The sequence below is a fragment of the Phodopus roborovskii genome, unplaced genomic scaffold, assembly GCF_943737965.1.
Source record: "Phodopus roborovskii unplaced genomic scaffold, PHOROB, whole genome shotgun sequence".
In the NCBI taxonomy this organism is placed as follows: domain Eukaryota; kingdom Metazoa; phylum Chordata; class Mammalia; order Rodentia; family Cricetidae; genus Phodopus; species Phodopus roborovskii.
This window is the reverse complement of record NW_026126511.1, coordinates 29,201,293-29,216,878: the sequence shown is the minus strand read 5'-3', so window position 1 is coordinate 29,216,878 and position 15,586 is coordinate 29,201,293. Positions and strand designations below refer to the sequence as shown.

The following is a 15,586-nucleotide window of genomic DNA, read 5'->3' as shown; positions in this document are numbered from 1 at the left end:
CATTACATATAATTCAAAGCGCAGGGATCCTGGGGATATATGGTATCAGATTGGGTAATTCCCTTCTAAGTTCCCTTAGAACTTTTATTCTGAGTGGATGTTGTCAAATGCCTTTTGTAGACTATTGTGGTGAGCTTTGTTTCTGAGCCAGTCAACGTAAGGACTTGAATCTACTTCCAAGCTGCCATGAGAGCCTCATAGAACCAGGCAACATTCTATGTGTTTCCACTAGCATAAACAACTGGCCTTAGTTTTACTTAATTATTTACTATCAAACTATAGGGACTTTAAAGGTTGTCATCCTTTGCATGGTAAATAACTAATGATTAAATTACTTTGGTAAAAGTCTTTAGGGACATTTTTCCTTTTATATGTTGCAACACAACTATAATGTCATTAGGTATGGGGTCCATTTCATCTAGGTTACACATTATATCCACAGTATAAGGGATTATGCTTTTAATGTCCATGGGAATAATATTGTCAAATCTTTTTATACTCACAAGGATATACTGCATTTGCTTTTTTTTTTTTTTCCTCCTTTCTTTTTTCTTTCTTTCTTAGCAGGACTGCAAGGTGTAAGATTTTTGATTTTGTTGACTTTCCCTTTCCCTGTGTACTTCCTGTTTCATGCAGATTAGTCTAAGTTCCTATAGTGTAAGATAATATGCTAACAATTATATACATGCAATGCTGAAAAATATCCCTCCAATGCTGTTTTCACTGTGCTCAGCAAATGTTTTAAATTAGATTTTCAGTTAAGAAAATAGACCAATTTAACTAATTTTATTATAAACTCTCAATGTTAATATCAGAGTTCTGAGCCACCTATGTATTCATTTCACCATCATATTCTTCATGTTCCTTAAAAACAAATATTGATAGGAAAATCATCACATGGATAATAATGTTTTCCCTTAACAGTCCCCACCCTGCCACATGCTGGAACAATAAAGAATCCTTGGTATATAATGAAAGAAACATAGGCAAAAAGATTCTTAGAGTTACAACAAGGAGATTTCTTTGGAGTTTTCATTTATAAAATATAAAGATGAGGCTGAATTGAACCAGAAATAGCAGGAGAAATTAATCTTGGTTGCTAGCTCTGATGTCCATGTGTTGTCTATGTGTCTTTAGGAATGGCTTTGAAGGTAATCCAAGGGAATGGATATCTGAGAGAAGTTTGCTTTGCAAGCAGAGATGTCAGCACCCAGGTTGTGCCTAAGCAAAGAAACTCATATTCTATTAGAAGAGTGTTCCTACAGCACATTCGAGCAACTGAAAAAACACAGATAAGGAAGGGTAATAGTAAATCCAATTAAATATTCTTTGGCGGACATGCCATAGATTAAGGTGTTAATAAATGAGTCAAAGGGATTCAGAATCATAAATACTCTTCCACTGCCTTATAAGTCAGGATTTCTGGGATTTAATTGGCTGTATATAAAATAAGAATGGCATTTGTTCTTTGCAACTCTTTGGCCCATAAATGCTTTAACTTTCAAAAGGTGCCAAAATCTACTGGTATGATTCTGCTAATTAGATGAAAAATAAAAAAATCTTTTGAAAACACTGAATGCAGATGGAACAATGGGTTTGTTTGACAGAGCTACTTCTTAAAAATAACATCACAGGAAATGAAAAAGTGACACATGAAAATCAAAATTCACACACAAAAATCTGCAATCCTAACCAGTCTAACTATGGTAGATATTCAAAATACAAACTGTCTATGATAGGCCAAGACACTCCTAACTCTTCATGTGGTGACTGAAATTCTACCTGCACAGGGCTAGGCTTTGCATGACTAAAGACATGTGCTTTCCATTTCTTTTAGTTGCACTAAGTGTCTGGAATTCACAATCCTTTCAAACATTGTCATTCAGGAAGAGTGCTCAGATTGGCATGAATAAAAAGCAGAAGTTTTAGGGAATATTTTCACCACTTTGCCTTAAGTTGTTTCATTTTGTTTTTGTTTTGCTGTTGGTTAGTTTTCACTACCTCATGTTTGTTTGTTGGATATTTACTTCCAGACCATCAGTCAGGGATTTTCGCTTTTGGATTACATGAGCATCACAGATGAGGCAGAATGATTCCCAGTTTGATCTAAGTGTTATAGTCACCTGGAGCCCATTTTAAAGTGCCACACAAAACCATTTTGAATTAAGAGAACTGATGAAGAGGATCAGGCATTAGTGGTTTTTAAAGAGTACTCCCTGTTGCAAATCAATAAATATGACAAGTAGGAGACGTTCACAGTTTCAAAAGTCTACTCACTACAGTAGGAATAGACATTAAATAAAATGGAAATTTGATGTTTTCAATTTAAATCCTTCCCATCACAGATTTGGTGAAGTTACTTTGCTTTAGGAAAGCTTACTCTAAGAAAAGAAATATCCAGAAGGTCACGTAGAAAATTCTGCTCTGGAGAAAAGAAATTCAGACATAAATCTGCTTTGCTTGCCCTTCAACCACTTTCTTCTTAGTCACAAGCCTACAAGACATGATTATGCATGTTTCGGGAATTTTAACATGGCAATGAACTTTCTAATGTTCCGCCATACACAATAGAAAACTTCCTACATGAGGTAACGGGGATAATTTAAACTGGAGTCAATAGGTATGTCTTTTGTAAGAAAATGACAACACAAAAAGATGTCTTCTACCACCTCAAGATAGGAAGTCAAATAATATAATACAAAAAGCTACAGTATCCAATGATATTGATTAGAATTTGTTATTCAGAAATCACACATCTCATTAGATATTAGTAAACACTATTAAACACATGGCAGCACCACTGTGTACAGATCTAAACCATCTGTTCCTGAAATTTACAAGTCAAAACTATCTCATATTTTAATGTGATGTTGAACTTTGATAATCAGGTCAATCTTCTCATTAGTTAGAATGCTAATTTTAGTTGGAAATAAAACATTTTGGCCATGCTAGTGAGTTCTCTTAAAGGAACATTCTCAGCACTAAACAGATTAAAGTTTTACAGGTAAGTATTTTGGGACAATCAAACATCTACCATTTATATGATGGGTTTTTAAGGAAATAGATTTACATTTTATCATGAGCAGGACTTGTGCATGCGGGTGTGTGTGTGTGTGTGTGTGTGTGTGTGTGTGTGTGTGTGTGTGCGTGTGTAATGTGTATATGAGTATACAATATGACTACTACCAATTTTAGGTGAAAAGGCAAAGTATTACTATTTCCAGAGATCTCATGAATGACAAACAGTTCTTCATTTATTCTTCAGTTTATCCCTTTGAAAAATAAAGGCAAGGTGCTCATAACATTTCCTAAGCTAGAACATTGCTGACACTGAAAAATACTTCTGAGAGGCTTTCCTACAGAGTGTCCTATCAATGTAGGAGGCCCAGAATATAGATGTGGTAGTGAGGAGAGGAGAAAAAGAGATGGGAAATACACACATGAAGCTGGTTCGGGCTGTGACATATATAAGAACACTACTCAACACATCTTCCTTCTATAAATAAATAGGTGTAGAATTAGTTTTCGTTATTCTGAGAAGCAATTTTTTTTAATTCAATATTGCTATACTCTATCAGAAAAACCCATGCCAACACACACACACACACACACACACACACACACACACACACACACACACACACACAGTTTCAAGTTGATGTTCATCTTATGGCTCAATTTTACTTATGTTTTCATTTGACATTTACCACATAGCATCTTTCAAATCAGAGGCATCATGGTTAACACTCTGAAATACAAATTCATACAAGAACATAAATCTGAATATTGAACTATGACTATAGAATTCAAAAATCTGTGTACCAATTTCTAAATAGCAATACCAATTCTTTAAATCATGCATTTTGCATATTTCACCTTTATCTAAAAGGAAACTTAAAGAATTTAGACATGGAATTTAACATGCCATATAATTATTCAGCATGTATGAACAAATTAAAATATTTCTTAGCTTTCTACTCTCAAATATATAAATAAATAGCTTCATATATGGGCGATTATCAAGAAATCAAATATTGTATATTTGGAGTAAAGAATTTGATTACAACTGTCAAAGATCAAGCTGCTACTTCTGATAGCAAACATGATGAGATATCAACTTGTTCAATATTCGCTTCCAATTTGAAATGCAGGCTAATGAAAAGGAAGTTGTAGTATTTATTTTGTTTCTTGTACAACAGAAGTCTTTAAAGCATGGTGATTGAAAAATGCCCAGTACCAATACATGAACACAGACAACATTTATCGGAAGACAGATTAACTGTTTTACACAATAACTGCAGTAAAACAATAACAGCTTGCACTGTATTTGTAGTATAATGTTTTAAAATTACTATGCATCAATGAGTGTATGTCAAGGAAGGACTGTCTGTCAAGTACAAAATAAGTACCACACACTACACTATTGTAATAAAACAACTTCCCTTCATTCTATAGCTATTTACTATGTGCAGGACCCTGAATTAGCCTCTTCCACATCATTAATCAGATATAGTCCCTTGTCAATATCTATTTGAGAAGAAGGGATGAAGGAGAATAGGTAGTCAACTTTTGGTACAATAACTATACTGCTGAGATGTTGTACTAATCAACAAACCCAGTAGTTTTTCAAGTGTAGACTCAGCTCTCCACTGTCTTCCCCCTCATCCTCTCAGGCTTCCCCTTATCTTGTTAGTCTAGCTTACCAACTTCTCCTTCAGTCTTTCACAATCATTGAACACTGTCAATGCCTCTGAGACTGCGAAATTTGCTTACTTCCCTTGATCTACTCTACCATTCTACTTCAAGCTTAGCTTGGAGCTCTGTCATCCAGAGTTTTTGCTAAATGTTCTTCTGATAAAGCAACTTAAATAGGCTATCCTTTAAGATACCGAGGTAAACAAAAGGAGGAAAATAATAGCTAGTTCCTTTTGGAGCTAAGACTACAAGCATGCAGTAGAAAAACCATCCACAAGATGGCTGAAGCACAAATAGAGAAATTATCTTTCACCCCTTCTTCCACATCATCCCTATCTTTTTCCTGTGATGTCTTCTGCCACTGTCATAGGTCAGGTACTACCCATCTCCATCACTCACCAAATTTCTAGCACTATAACTATGTAACCAGCTCTTCCCAATAGAACTTCCTGCAGTGGTGAGAATGGACTGAATAATTAATAGGAACATGCATTCATTTGCAATGCAAATGTAGTAAATACAACTAAGGAAAGAAATAACTGTGTAGTTTAAGTTAAATCTGAATTAACAAATTTAAGTAGCAATATATCTTCAATGACAATAGTACTAAGCAAGTACAGCTTAACCTTCTTTCTTCCTACTAATAATATTACATTCCTGAACACACTACCTGGCTCACAGAACTAATGTATGTCTAGAAAACCACCACTGCAAGGCAAGATATTTAGGATTATTTGTTGACTTCCTACTACACTCCTGTTTCCCCCAGTCCCCATCCCATGAAGAATGCAAAGGTACTGGACCATTATATACCCACATGTGCAATGCAATAGGCTTGATCCCAACCTCCTTCTAATTGCTTATATTTTTTTCCAGAAAATATGTACTTATCTTCAAGATTCAGTTCTTTTCTTTTCCTCTGAATACTTAGCCACCACCCTCTTCCTGCTAAGATGGCCTATCTAGCCTAACTTGACTGACATGATTTTTATAAACAGCTCTATTAAAGCACTGAATCATCATAATATGAATAAGTAAATATAAATAGGCAAACAAATACAATTGTGGTTTACCTCTAGGAAATATGAGTTCCACATATGCCAGGTGAAATATATATCACCTACCTTAGCAACATGACATGATAAAGCATACATCACAGGGTTTTACCCAGAGTAAACAAAGATGAAAGCCTTCGTTCAGGGTTACAGAATCTATGTCATGGAATTTAATCAAATACAGAAAGATGTGGTAATAAAGGAAGGAAAATAAAAGAAGGAAGAGAGAAATTTCTGAAACACTGATGCTCATGGCGGCCTGGGCTCAGGACTGCTGTGTGACAAGGCGATTGTAAAGCCACCATGGGGAAGTCCATTCACCAAGCAACAGCCAAAGCTAAACCAGAGTCTCCCTTCTTTACCAAGCTAGCAATAGTAAATGACAAGTTCCTTAATCAGAGACTGGATGTATAACGGAGAAGAATTTATGAGAAACAAATCACTAAGGCATTATTAACATGGCACACACCCCAGGAAAAAGGTCTTTTATACAAAACACTGAATTCGTTTGTTAGAAAGATATTCAAGCTCTAAAGAAAGTCAAGAAAACAATAGAGCACTATGTAAACTCACTCAGTTTTCATAACCTCTCAAACTATAGTTGTACAGAAATATTTTCAGTGAGGTCTGAAAAATGTGTATTTATAATAATGCTTTTCATATATAAGGAAATCTTATTTCTCTTTTAGTCTGCAATGCAACATAATTTTCAAAAATATTTAAATAGTTAACGGCAAAAAATTCAGTAATCCTAAGTAACAGTTAATAGACTTCACTAGATGATGTTACCTGAACTAAATAAATATAAAGCTTAAATGATATTTTGATGTTCTATTTCATTGGTTTGAGAAAGCATAGGTTTAAGATATAATTTAGTTATTAAACAAAATCCTTCAGTTGGATTTGCAGATCTGAGAAAATTAATATTTGGATTTAGTTCAGAGGTTGAGTAAATTAGCTCAGTTCACTCTAGGTTTGAGTTCATGGTTCAGTTCAAGTTCTTGATAATGAGCCCATCAAAATAAAAATATTTAAATAATGTAATCAGCGCTGACATTTAAGAGTAAGTGTTCAGGCAAATATGGGTGTTAAAAAAACAAACTCACTTTACAGAGAGAGCTAAGGTCAAATCCGAAGGTTTGAGCATTCCGGGAGCCAGCATTCATGTAGTTTCCCATTAGCAACACAAGTTCCAGCAACTTGCTAAAGCTGTTGCTCGTCTTGATCTCCTCGCAGGCAGTACTGACAGCCATGATGTCAGGTTTGATGTTGTTCACCTGCTCTTCAAATTGAAGCTTAAAGAGAATAGCACTGAGCCGTGGCCGGAGTCTCTTCACATTGCTCATCTGATTGAAAAGAAAATAGCAGATTTCCTTTAAAATGCATGGTATATACTTCAGTACTGTACCTCGGCAAGTAATCTGGGATGATTTATTGGTATGACAGTGCGGAAGAAGCAATATGTCCCCTGAAAACTGATGGCAGGAAGAGGAGAACTCTGCTTGTTTCTGTAAGGAATCCAGCCATCCTTCAAAAACAAAATTAACAATTCAGATGTGCAATGAAAAGGAAGCTTTAATATAACAGTGAAATTTAATTAAGCAATCAAAATAAACATTAAAAAGACCCTAAAGTTTAAAGAAATGTAATGTGATCAGAGGAAACAACTACAAAGCAGTCACATCAACACTAAATAATCTTTGTTCAATACTGAAATACACTGGGTGATGTTTAAAACATATTCAGAAAGGTCTAAAAAAAAGGGTTTGTTTGCCTCAAATAGCAATTGCTGTCCTCAGAAGCCCTGCTGACTAACAGTATGTGTTAGATAGACGGAGAGTAAATAGGTCCCAATTTGTACTAAATTGACTTTCTTCAGAAACACAGAAAGTAGAATGACTCTTGACACATACTAAATTAGCAGCATCAGAGTGAGGAAACATGGCTGTAGCAGGAGACATAGTGGCACGCAGCCACAGGGCTATCACATGCCAAGGTAACATTGTGGGGGGGGGGAGAACTCAGTTTTGTTGCTGAGAATATAGAAAGCTAAAGGTATGAGCAAGAACAAAGGACCCAATTCTTCCCCTTACACTAACGCCCTCTCTTCAAGCTACACACTAGGCAAATATCCATTTACGTTATGTTAAATAAATAAAGCTTGCATGGAAGACAAATATAATGAAATTCAGGATGGTTCAGGAAAATGAAACATGTTCATAAAAATGTCATTTAAATTAATTGTTATTTAAAACAAATGTGACTGGAGACTTAGTGGTAGATGACTTGCATAGTATACATAAGGTCCTGGGATAACTCTGATTTAAAAAGATAGTACTGACTGCCTTAACATTTGACCAACCTACCAAACTTTAAAAATGAATGATAAAGCAATGATTCTCAGTAGACACCATTGACTGAATATCTTAGGAGGAGCAAAATGCTCACAGAGCTTGATGTGTCATCAACAGTACCATAAATAGTAATTTATCTGCAGCCATGTGACATGTCACATGTGTGCAGTGTAATAAGAAAGTTTCTAAGAGCCAAACCAACACAACCAGTAAAAATTCCACTCTATAGTACTATAAATGCTTTCCTTTGCCTTAGTTTCAAAGAATATCTACAATTTCTATCTAGGGAAAAACAAAGCAAAACAAAAACAAGAAAAATCTTTTCTCTTACAGTAGAGTAAAAAGGCAGTAGAATCAACGAAGATATTTTAATGTGCTGTAAAGCTTAAGCAAAATAAACTTACAGAAGGAGAAGAGGTCACTCGGTTAGAAAATTAAGTCATATGGTACACTGCTATATGAATTGATCCTTTTAGATCACTAACACAAAAAAGAAGGGATAAATGGTGATTACCCCTCATAAAATCATTTCATTTAGCTAAAAATATATCTCATGACCTGAAACAGATTAACTTCCCTGGACAATTTTTTCAACCTTACACACTATAATAGCAGATACCCACATAACTTGGCACTATGGATGCTGCTTTATTAAATTTAATGCATAGAAGAGCACTGAAATGTAGGACATATAACCGTGGCGACTCAAAAGGTGAATGATGACCGGTGACATCTCTGGTTTTCCTTGGTCCTCATTTGTGATTATGAAATCAGGTGTAGGCACTTTGCAGGTAACATTGGAAATAATTCTCTTGTACCCCATGCATTGCTAAGGAATTACAATATATGTTAATTCTAGCACATATTAATGTGCTATTTTATGCACAAAGAAGAAGAGAGAAAAATGGCTGTTTAAATGCCTATATTATACCACCCCAGAATGTGCTAAAGTTTTTCTTCTGACAATCTAGCCGTATGCAGCCAACACAAAGTAATTAATTTTCCTAGAAAAATATAACCCAGATTTGTATGACTAATGAGTGTATCTGGCACTGAGGACAGGTACCTTGAAAAGAGAAAGTTTATGATGTAATGCAGAACAAAGTGCTGCATGTTCATGAAAGCCCTGACAAAGCAAAGTCATGAAAAGTAAGCTAAAAAACATAGCTGGGAAGAGGACTTTTGTTTTGATTAGATATTGGGTTCCTATTGCCCTTTCCTGTAAACTTAGATAAATCAGTAGTGGGCTGACACTAGATTATATGGCAGAAGGCAAGTTACTGTGCTAGACCGGAACTTGGAAGTCACCCTCTGCTCCTCCCTTTCAATGGTTTTCTTGTTTAAGTCATATTTTTAAAAACTTTTAAATAAAATTATTTATTGAAGTGTGCGTGCGTGCGTGCGTGCATGCGTGTGTGTGTGTGTTGCATCCTTATCTGCGCACCATGACGCTGGGAAGCTAGAATTACACATGGACATGTAGCACTATGGGAATCAAACCCAGGTTCTATGGCAGAGCAGAAAAAAAAAAAAAAAAAAAATCACTGAGCCCTCCCTCTAGCAAGTTGTTCTTATTAACAATTGATGTCACTATTCACAGATAACAGCAGCTGATTTAAAGTGCTAAATAGAGAAGAGCAAATAAGAAATGAGGTAAAAAAAAAACAAACAAAAAATGAACTTTTATTTCAAACTTTTGTTTCTTGGGCATATAGTGAAATGCAAAATCAATTAAAAAAAATCAACACAGCAATGAGAACAGACTGTATCCATTATGCACTAAGAGGTTCACAGAAGAGCTAACTATTGTTTTTGCAGCCCGCCTCTTCTCATTCAACACTATCTCCAACAGTGGAAGATGTAACATCCCACAATTTCATTATGGGAAATCTTATCAATTATTCTATTAAGGAAAACCAAAGCAATTAGTAAATTTCATACCAACTGTACACTTCTGACACCAGATATTGAGGTTTAATAAGGATTAAGAGAAACAAATAGGCCAAATAGATGTTTATTCAGGGAGAAATAACTTACAACATAGACAGACGAACACCAGCAGATTCCTGGTCCCAAGGAAGCCTCCAGATGTTCTCTTGTACCTATGTTCTCCTGTCCCCGTGCTACAAGTAAGAGAAGCTTCTGGAGCCCCTTCCTCAGACATAGTTCCCCCAGGTAAATCCACCCTTGTGCCAACGCCCAATGGGCATTGTCTGTGCCACAGGTGCTGACAAAGTGAATATCTCACCACACTGTATATTAATGTTCATTATAGTTCATTTACAGTGTCTTTTATTAAAACCAGGAGATGGACTTAGGAAAAAATAGAGGGATATTTCTCCTCTCCTTCTCGGCATCTCAAAAGAAACTTAAGCGATCAATCTCTTTGTCAATATTCCTTAAAATCAGAAAACTGACCATCAAAGTTTCCAGCACTACATTATCTTGTTGACTGTAAGGACACCACCTGACTCTTCACTGCCTTAATGCTCAAGATGGATATTTGGCAGACACCTCACTGTAAGGGCTGATGGTCGTGAGCACTACTCTGGAGATCACAGCATGGAAATTCACAGTCACAATTAACAAACCATTTGGAATGGACGTCAGGCTGCATACTGTGCAATGCTTTCTTATGACAATGAACTTTAATATACCAAACACAGTTTCTAGGAAACACATAATATCAAGGAGCAGGGTCCTTCCAGCTTTGGCCTGCTGGTATCTCCATGCCTTTCGGTTCTCCTTCATGCACAGGGCTGTTCCTGGCAGTGCTGACATGTTAGTACCCCTACAGATCTACTTTTCTAGTATATTCTCTTACTCTCTGCTTAGACATGTCTAGGAGGGAGAGGGGTGATAAGCAAAGGGGTTGGTCCAAACAGCAGCTCTGCTTCTCAAAGACAAGGGCAGCACTTCAAGAAAATACTGGCATCTAAGAGGAGTGAAGTCATTAAAAGAAAGTTTTACACTCAGTCTTTCTAATTATGTTAAAAATATGTCTATCTTCCACTGTTAGCAGGCCAATATGTTCATGATCTCCAGAAAACTCGGTGTGTGTGTGGGGGGGGGGAGTTAATTTCATTTGTAGACCATGTTTAAAAAAAAAAAGTATTCATGTGCCTTATGTCTGGGTGGTACTCAGAATATCAAAACTGTTTTTAAAATAAATGTGGCCTTATGATATTAAAGCTGTTATGCTAAAATTATTTAGGAAAACTAAACAACAGCAAAGTACATATGGTACAGTTTTACATACTTCATAGATGCAAAGCAACGCCAAGGCTTGTACATTTATACTCTATAAATCTGCTTTCAATTTCTCCGACTCCTCTGCTCGCTCCAATGTACTATTAAACCTATGAATTAAAATTTTCAATTTAGTTACTGAACTTTTCAGTTGAAGCATTCCCATATGGTACATTTGTCATTTTCACTTCCTAGCAAATATTTCTTGATTAGGAGCATATTTTCATTTCCCTTGTCTACTCTGGCCCCCCAGACCTTGCCTTGTGAGTTTTGAAGATCAATATATCCATATTATGTTTGTAGAAGTGAAATCTACAATCAAAACCATTTCTGAACTTTGCCATTTTCCCTACCAATTTAATTTTCTTACTCCTTAAATTTTTGAGTGGTGTATTCTAAGGTTGTACCCCCTCTAAATCCCACAGACTCCCTTTAGAGATTATATGTTGTTACGTTGGCAGGTAACTCAGCCACTGATCTTCTTGGTGAGGCATTGGCTTCCTTCAGTGTTTGAGAAGCTCTGTAAATTAAAGGTATTTCTCCAGTATTCTAAGTAGTACTCAATCTCCTACATCTTCCCTGGAGAATTAGATATTAGTTTCTGTGATGGAAAGGACAGCCCCAAGTTTCCGTATGGTTGAGACCCTCATGTCTGAAATAGTACTTTTCCTCTTTTCTCTTTGTTCAAGTCAATATCAAGTATTTTTGATAAAGTATTCCCACCATTGGATAGGGCCAGAAGTTCAGTACCTCTGGGGATTCAACCCTTCTGGACATCCAGATTCTATTCCACTCTTGTCCTCCTGGATGTCCAGATGTTACATTAATTCTTCTGGACATCCAAGTGCTTTATTCCACACCTGCCTTGCTGACATCCGATGCTTTGTTCCACACTCTCCCTGTTCAATGTCCACATACTTTATTCCACACTAGTCCTGCAGTAACTGCTTTCTGGCACTCAGTGTCAGCCTATCGACACTGACCTACTCAAGGCAGAGTGATCCCCACAGAAGTGATTAAGGCCTCATACAGAAAGCCCCTTCCTCGTTAGTCCTACAAATGGATGTTTTGGAACAATTGTTTTCTGCCTCATGGCTCTAAACATATACTCTGCTGTTGCTTTTCTTTGGAAAATAACTAGAAATTTTTCAACAGAACAAAGGCTAAGGGGCTGAATTCTGGAGATAAGTTTACGGTTAGGATTAGGGTTCAGGGTTCAGGGTTTAAGGTTTAGGGCTCAGGGGTCAGGTTCAGGGTTAGGATTAGATTTCTCTGTATAGAACACAGCTTGCTCTACAGTCCAGTCTCAAGCAGTAAGTCTGTGTACATTATCTAATCTTTACATTTCTACATGGTTCTCTTAAATTTGTTAAATTTATTCCTATCTATTTTAAGTGTTTTTGTGTTACTAAAATAGAATTCTAAAAACATTTTATTATGGTACAGTTTCTAGCATTAAAATCTAGAAACCCAATTCACCCAATTATTTTTTACCTCATATGTTGTATCGTATTCTAAGCCATGACCATATAAACTGGTACCTACAAGATTTTTCCAGTAGTCTTTTCCATTCAATAGTAATCATTCATGAAAATAATTTTCAGTTACAGGGATACTTCAAATACGTACATTTATATAATATATCTTAAACATTACTTGTGTATTTAACATATCAAAATTCTCACATGTATGTAGCAGATACCAAAAGTTCCCATGAGAACAATATCCTGAAATAAATGGTCCTTACAGCATTCCCCCAGTTTCATGAAACTGACCTTCATGGAACTTTCTAACACAATAGTAGTTTAAGGAGCAGGGAATAAAACTGCAAATGAGCAAAGATATATCTTCAATAATTATACATTAAGCTAGAAGTAAAAGAAAATTGCCTAATTTTACAGTAATTTAGTTAAATATAGCCTCATTTCCCCCACTATATTCCTTGAAAAGTCTTACAGGAATCTAGGAGACATCTGTATTCAAACTTCTGGGGTACAGAAGAAAACATCATAGGCAATGCACATTAGTCTTACCTAAAAAGCAGTCAATAAACATTGCTCGCAAAATGCTGAATCATAAAACAGCCTTTTGCTTATATGTGACAAACACTACAGGCTTTATTCCTAATGAATGATGCATGACTAGTAATTAGGATGTGACTGTAATGGTGTTTTGTTTTGTTTTTCCAAATGAAACAAATTAAGGCAATTATGCAATAAAATTTCAGTACTATATAGATGGCCTATCTAGAAAGTTCATGCTGCTATACAAAAAGGAAACAGAACATATAAATCATCAAAATGAAAATCTCAGAATTCCATTATGAATTTAAATGTGTCCCTTTGCAATATTGATTATATAGACTATTTTAAACCTCCAAGTTAAAAAAAGTTTCAAACACAAATTTAAAAAATATATCTAAAATGAGCAACGATTTCAAATCTTCATTTAGATACATTTTCTACCAATTAAGAACAGCGAAGTTAAACTTCAAAGGTTAAAATAATTCTCCATAAGAATGCAGCATACAGGAGTCCCTGATAAAGTAACTGAGTTCAAAAGGCACCTCCAAGAGTGATTGGCACCATTGGAAAAGAAGGATGGCCTTTGGTGTTATGAATAAATGAAAAATGGGGTGATATAAGTAAAGAATGAAGGCAGATGGCATCATTTTAATCAATACTTTCATGAGGACTTGGCATTTGAGCCCCAAAGCAGTAAACAGTGAAAATAAAGAGAAATATGAATTGATGACAAGCAACCGGAGATGGATGAAACAGTGGGAAAGGAAGTGAGTATCAAAAGATGAAGGGAACAAAAGAAACCAGATCTCTTCAAAATTCTGATGCAAGAAACCACAAGAATAAAAGGGGAAACAGGAAGAATTCCTGGACACCAGAATAATTACTAAGGGCCATCCTTGTGGAAGAAGAAAAATGATGCCAAACAGAATTGCAGCAATGAAATGTAAGTGAAAATACAAAGGGGTTGGTGTGCAGAGTCATGGAGCCCAGGCTCATATCAAACTCTCTATGGCGACAAGGCTACCCCTGAATACAGAATCCCCCTATTGCTACTCTCTAAATAGTGAAATTATAAGCACATGCTATCATAATTGGACAGAAACAAGAGAGTTTATCCAACAAGATTTAAAATATCCATAAAAATATATTCCCTCTGGCTGATGGGATGGATCCCCAGGAAAGGACACAGGTGCCCAGTCCACTGGCTCGACTTCTACCCTGGGAGTCATAGGCTAGAAGGACCCAGATAGCCTCACAAATGTCTTCTGACTACGCCACATGCTTCCTCATGTGGGCATGCATTCAGAGGCTAATTAAATAAATGTAAACTAAATTAAAAATATTCATTCAAACGGCAATTAGCAAAATAGAAAAACAACAAGAGCTAGTAAGTAAACAAAAACCCTGAAAACATTGTTAAAAGGAATTGCGAAGAAGGTAGAAAAACAGTACAACAAAATAAATGAGATGAATTAGAGATGAGAATTTCAAACTAAAATGATTGTGTGACCACGTTTTCAAAAGTCTAAATCATTTTGCTTTTTTTATGAGGTAGTTAGTATACTATGTCCCCAAGCTATAACCAATTGCAAAAATGGTCCAACTGAGGCACAGAAATCTCAGAACCCAGGTGAGAGTGTAGGCTCAATAGTGGGACCTCTTCCTAACACATTACCCCCAGCTTCACAGAAATAGGAGCAGCAGATGGGCAGGCTAGCTCAACCAGCATTCTGCTTACAAGAAGTAAGTTAAGGGAAAAGGACAGCAAAAGAATCTTTGTGGTTAGTAATCAAATAGGAAGTTTGTGAGTAATCAGTTTGGTTGTAGAGTCACCATTGCCACCTATCTTAGTCACTGTTCTATTGCAATGAAGAGACACCACAACCAAGGCAATTCTTCTAAAAGGAAACAATTAACTGGGGGCTTCCTTACAGTATAGAGATGAATCTATTATAGTCATGTCAAGAGCAGGACAGCATTCGTGATGCTCAAATAGTAGCTCAGAGAGCGACATCATGATCCACAAGGAGAAAGAGAAATGAGAGACAGAACACTGGACCTAGCATGGACTTTAGAAACCACAAATCCCAACTAGTAACACCTGTCATCCAACAAGGCCTAGGCCCAATCCAATAAGGATACACTCCTACACCTTCTCAAGTAGTGTCACTCCCTGATCACTAAGCATTCATATATGGTGCCCATAGTC

At 36.1% G+C, this 15,586-nt stretch overlaps 1 protein-coding gene across 1 annotated transcript in view; it reads right to left on the bottom strand.

Moving 5' to 3' along the window:
• Diaph3 (diaphanous related formin 3) overlaps positions 1-15,586 on the bottom strand; it is a 435,882-nt gene that overhangs the window by 198,654 nt on the left and 221,642 nt on the right. Inside the window, exon 21 of the mRNA XM_051195312.1 lies at positions 6,857-7,096. Within this exon, the coding sequence (XP_051051269.1) occupies positions 6,857-7,096 (240 nt within the window). The remainder of the gene's footprint in view (positions 1-6,856; positions 7,097-15,586) is intronic.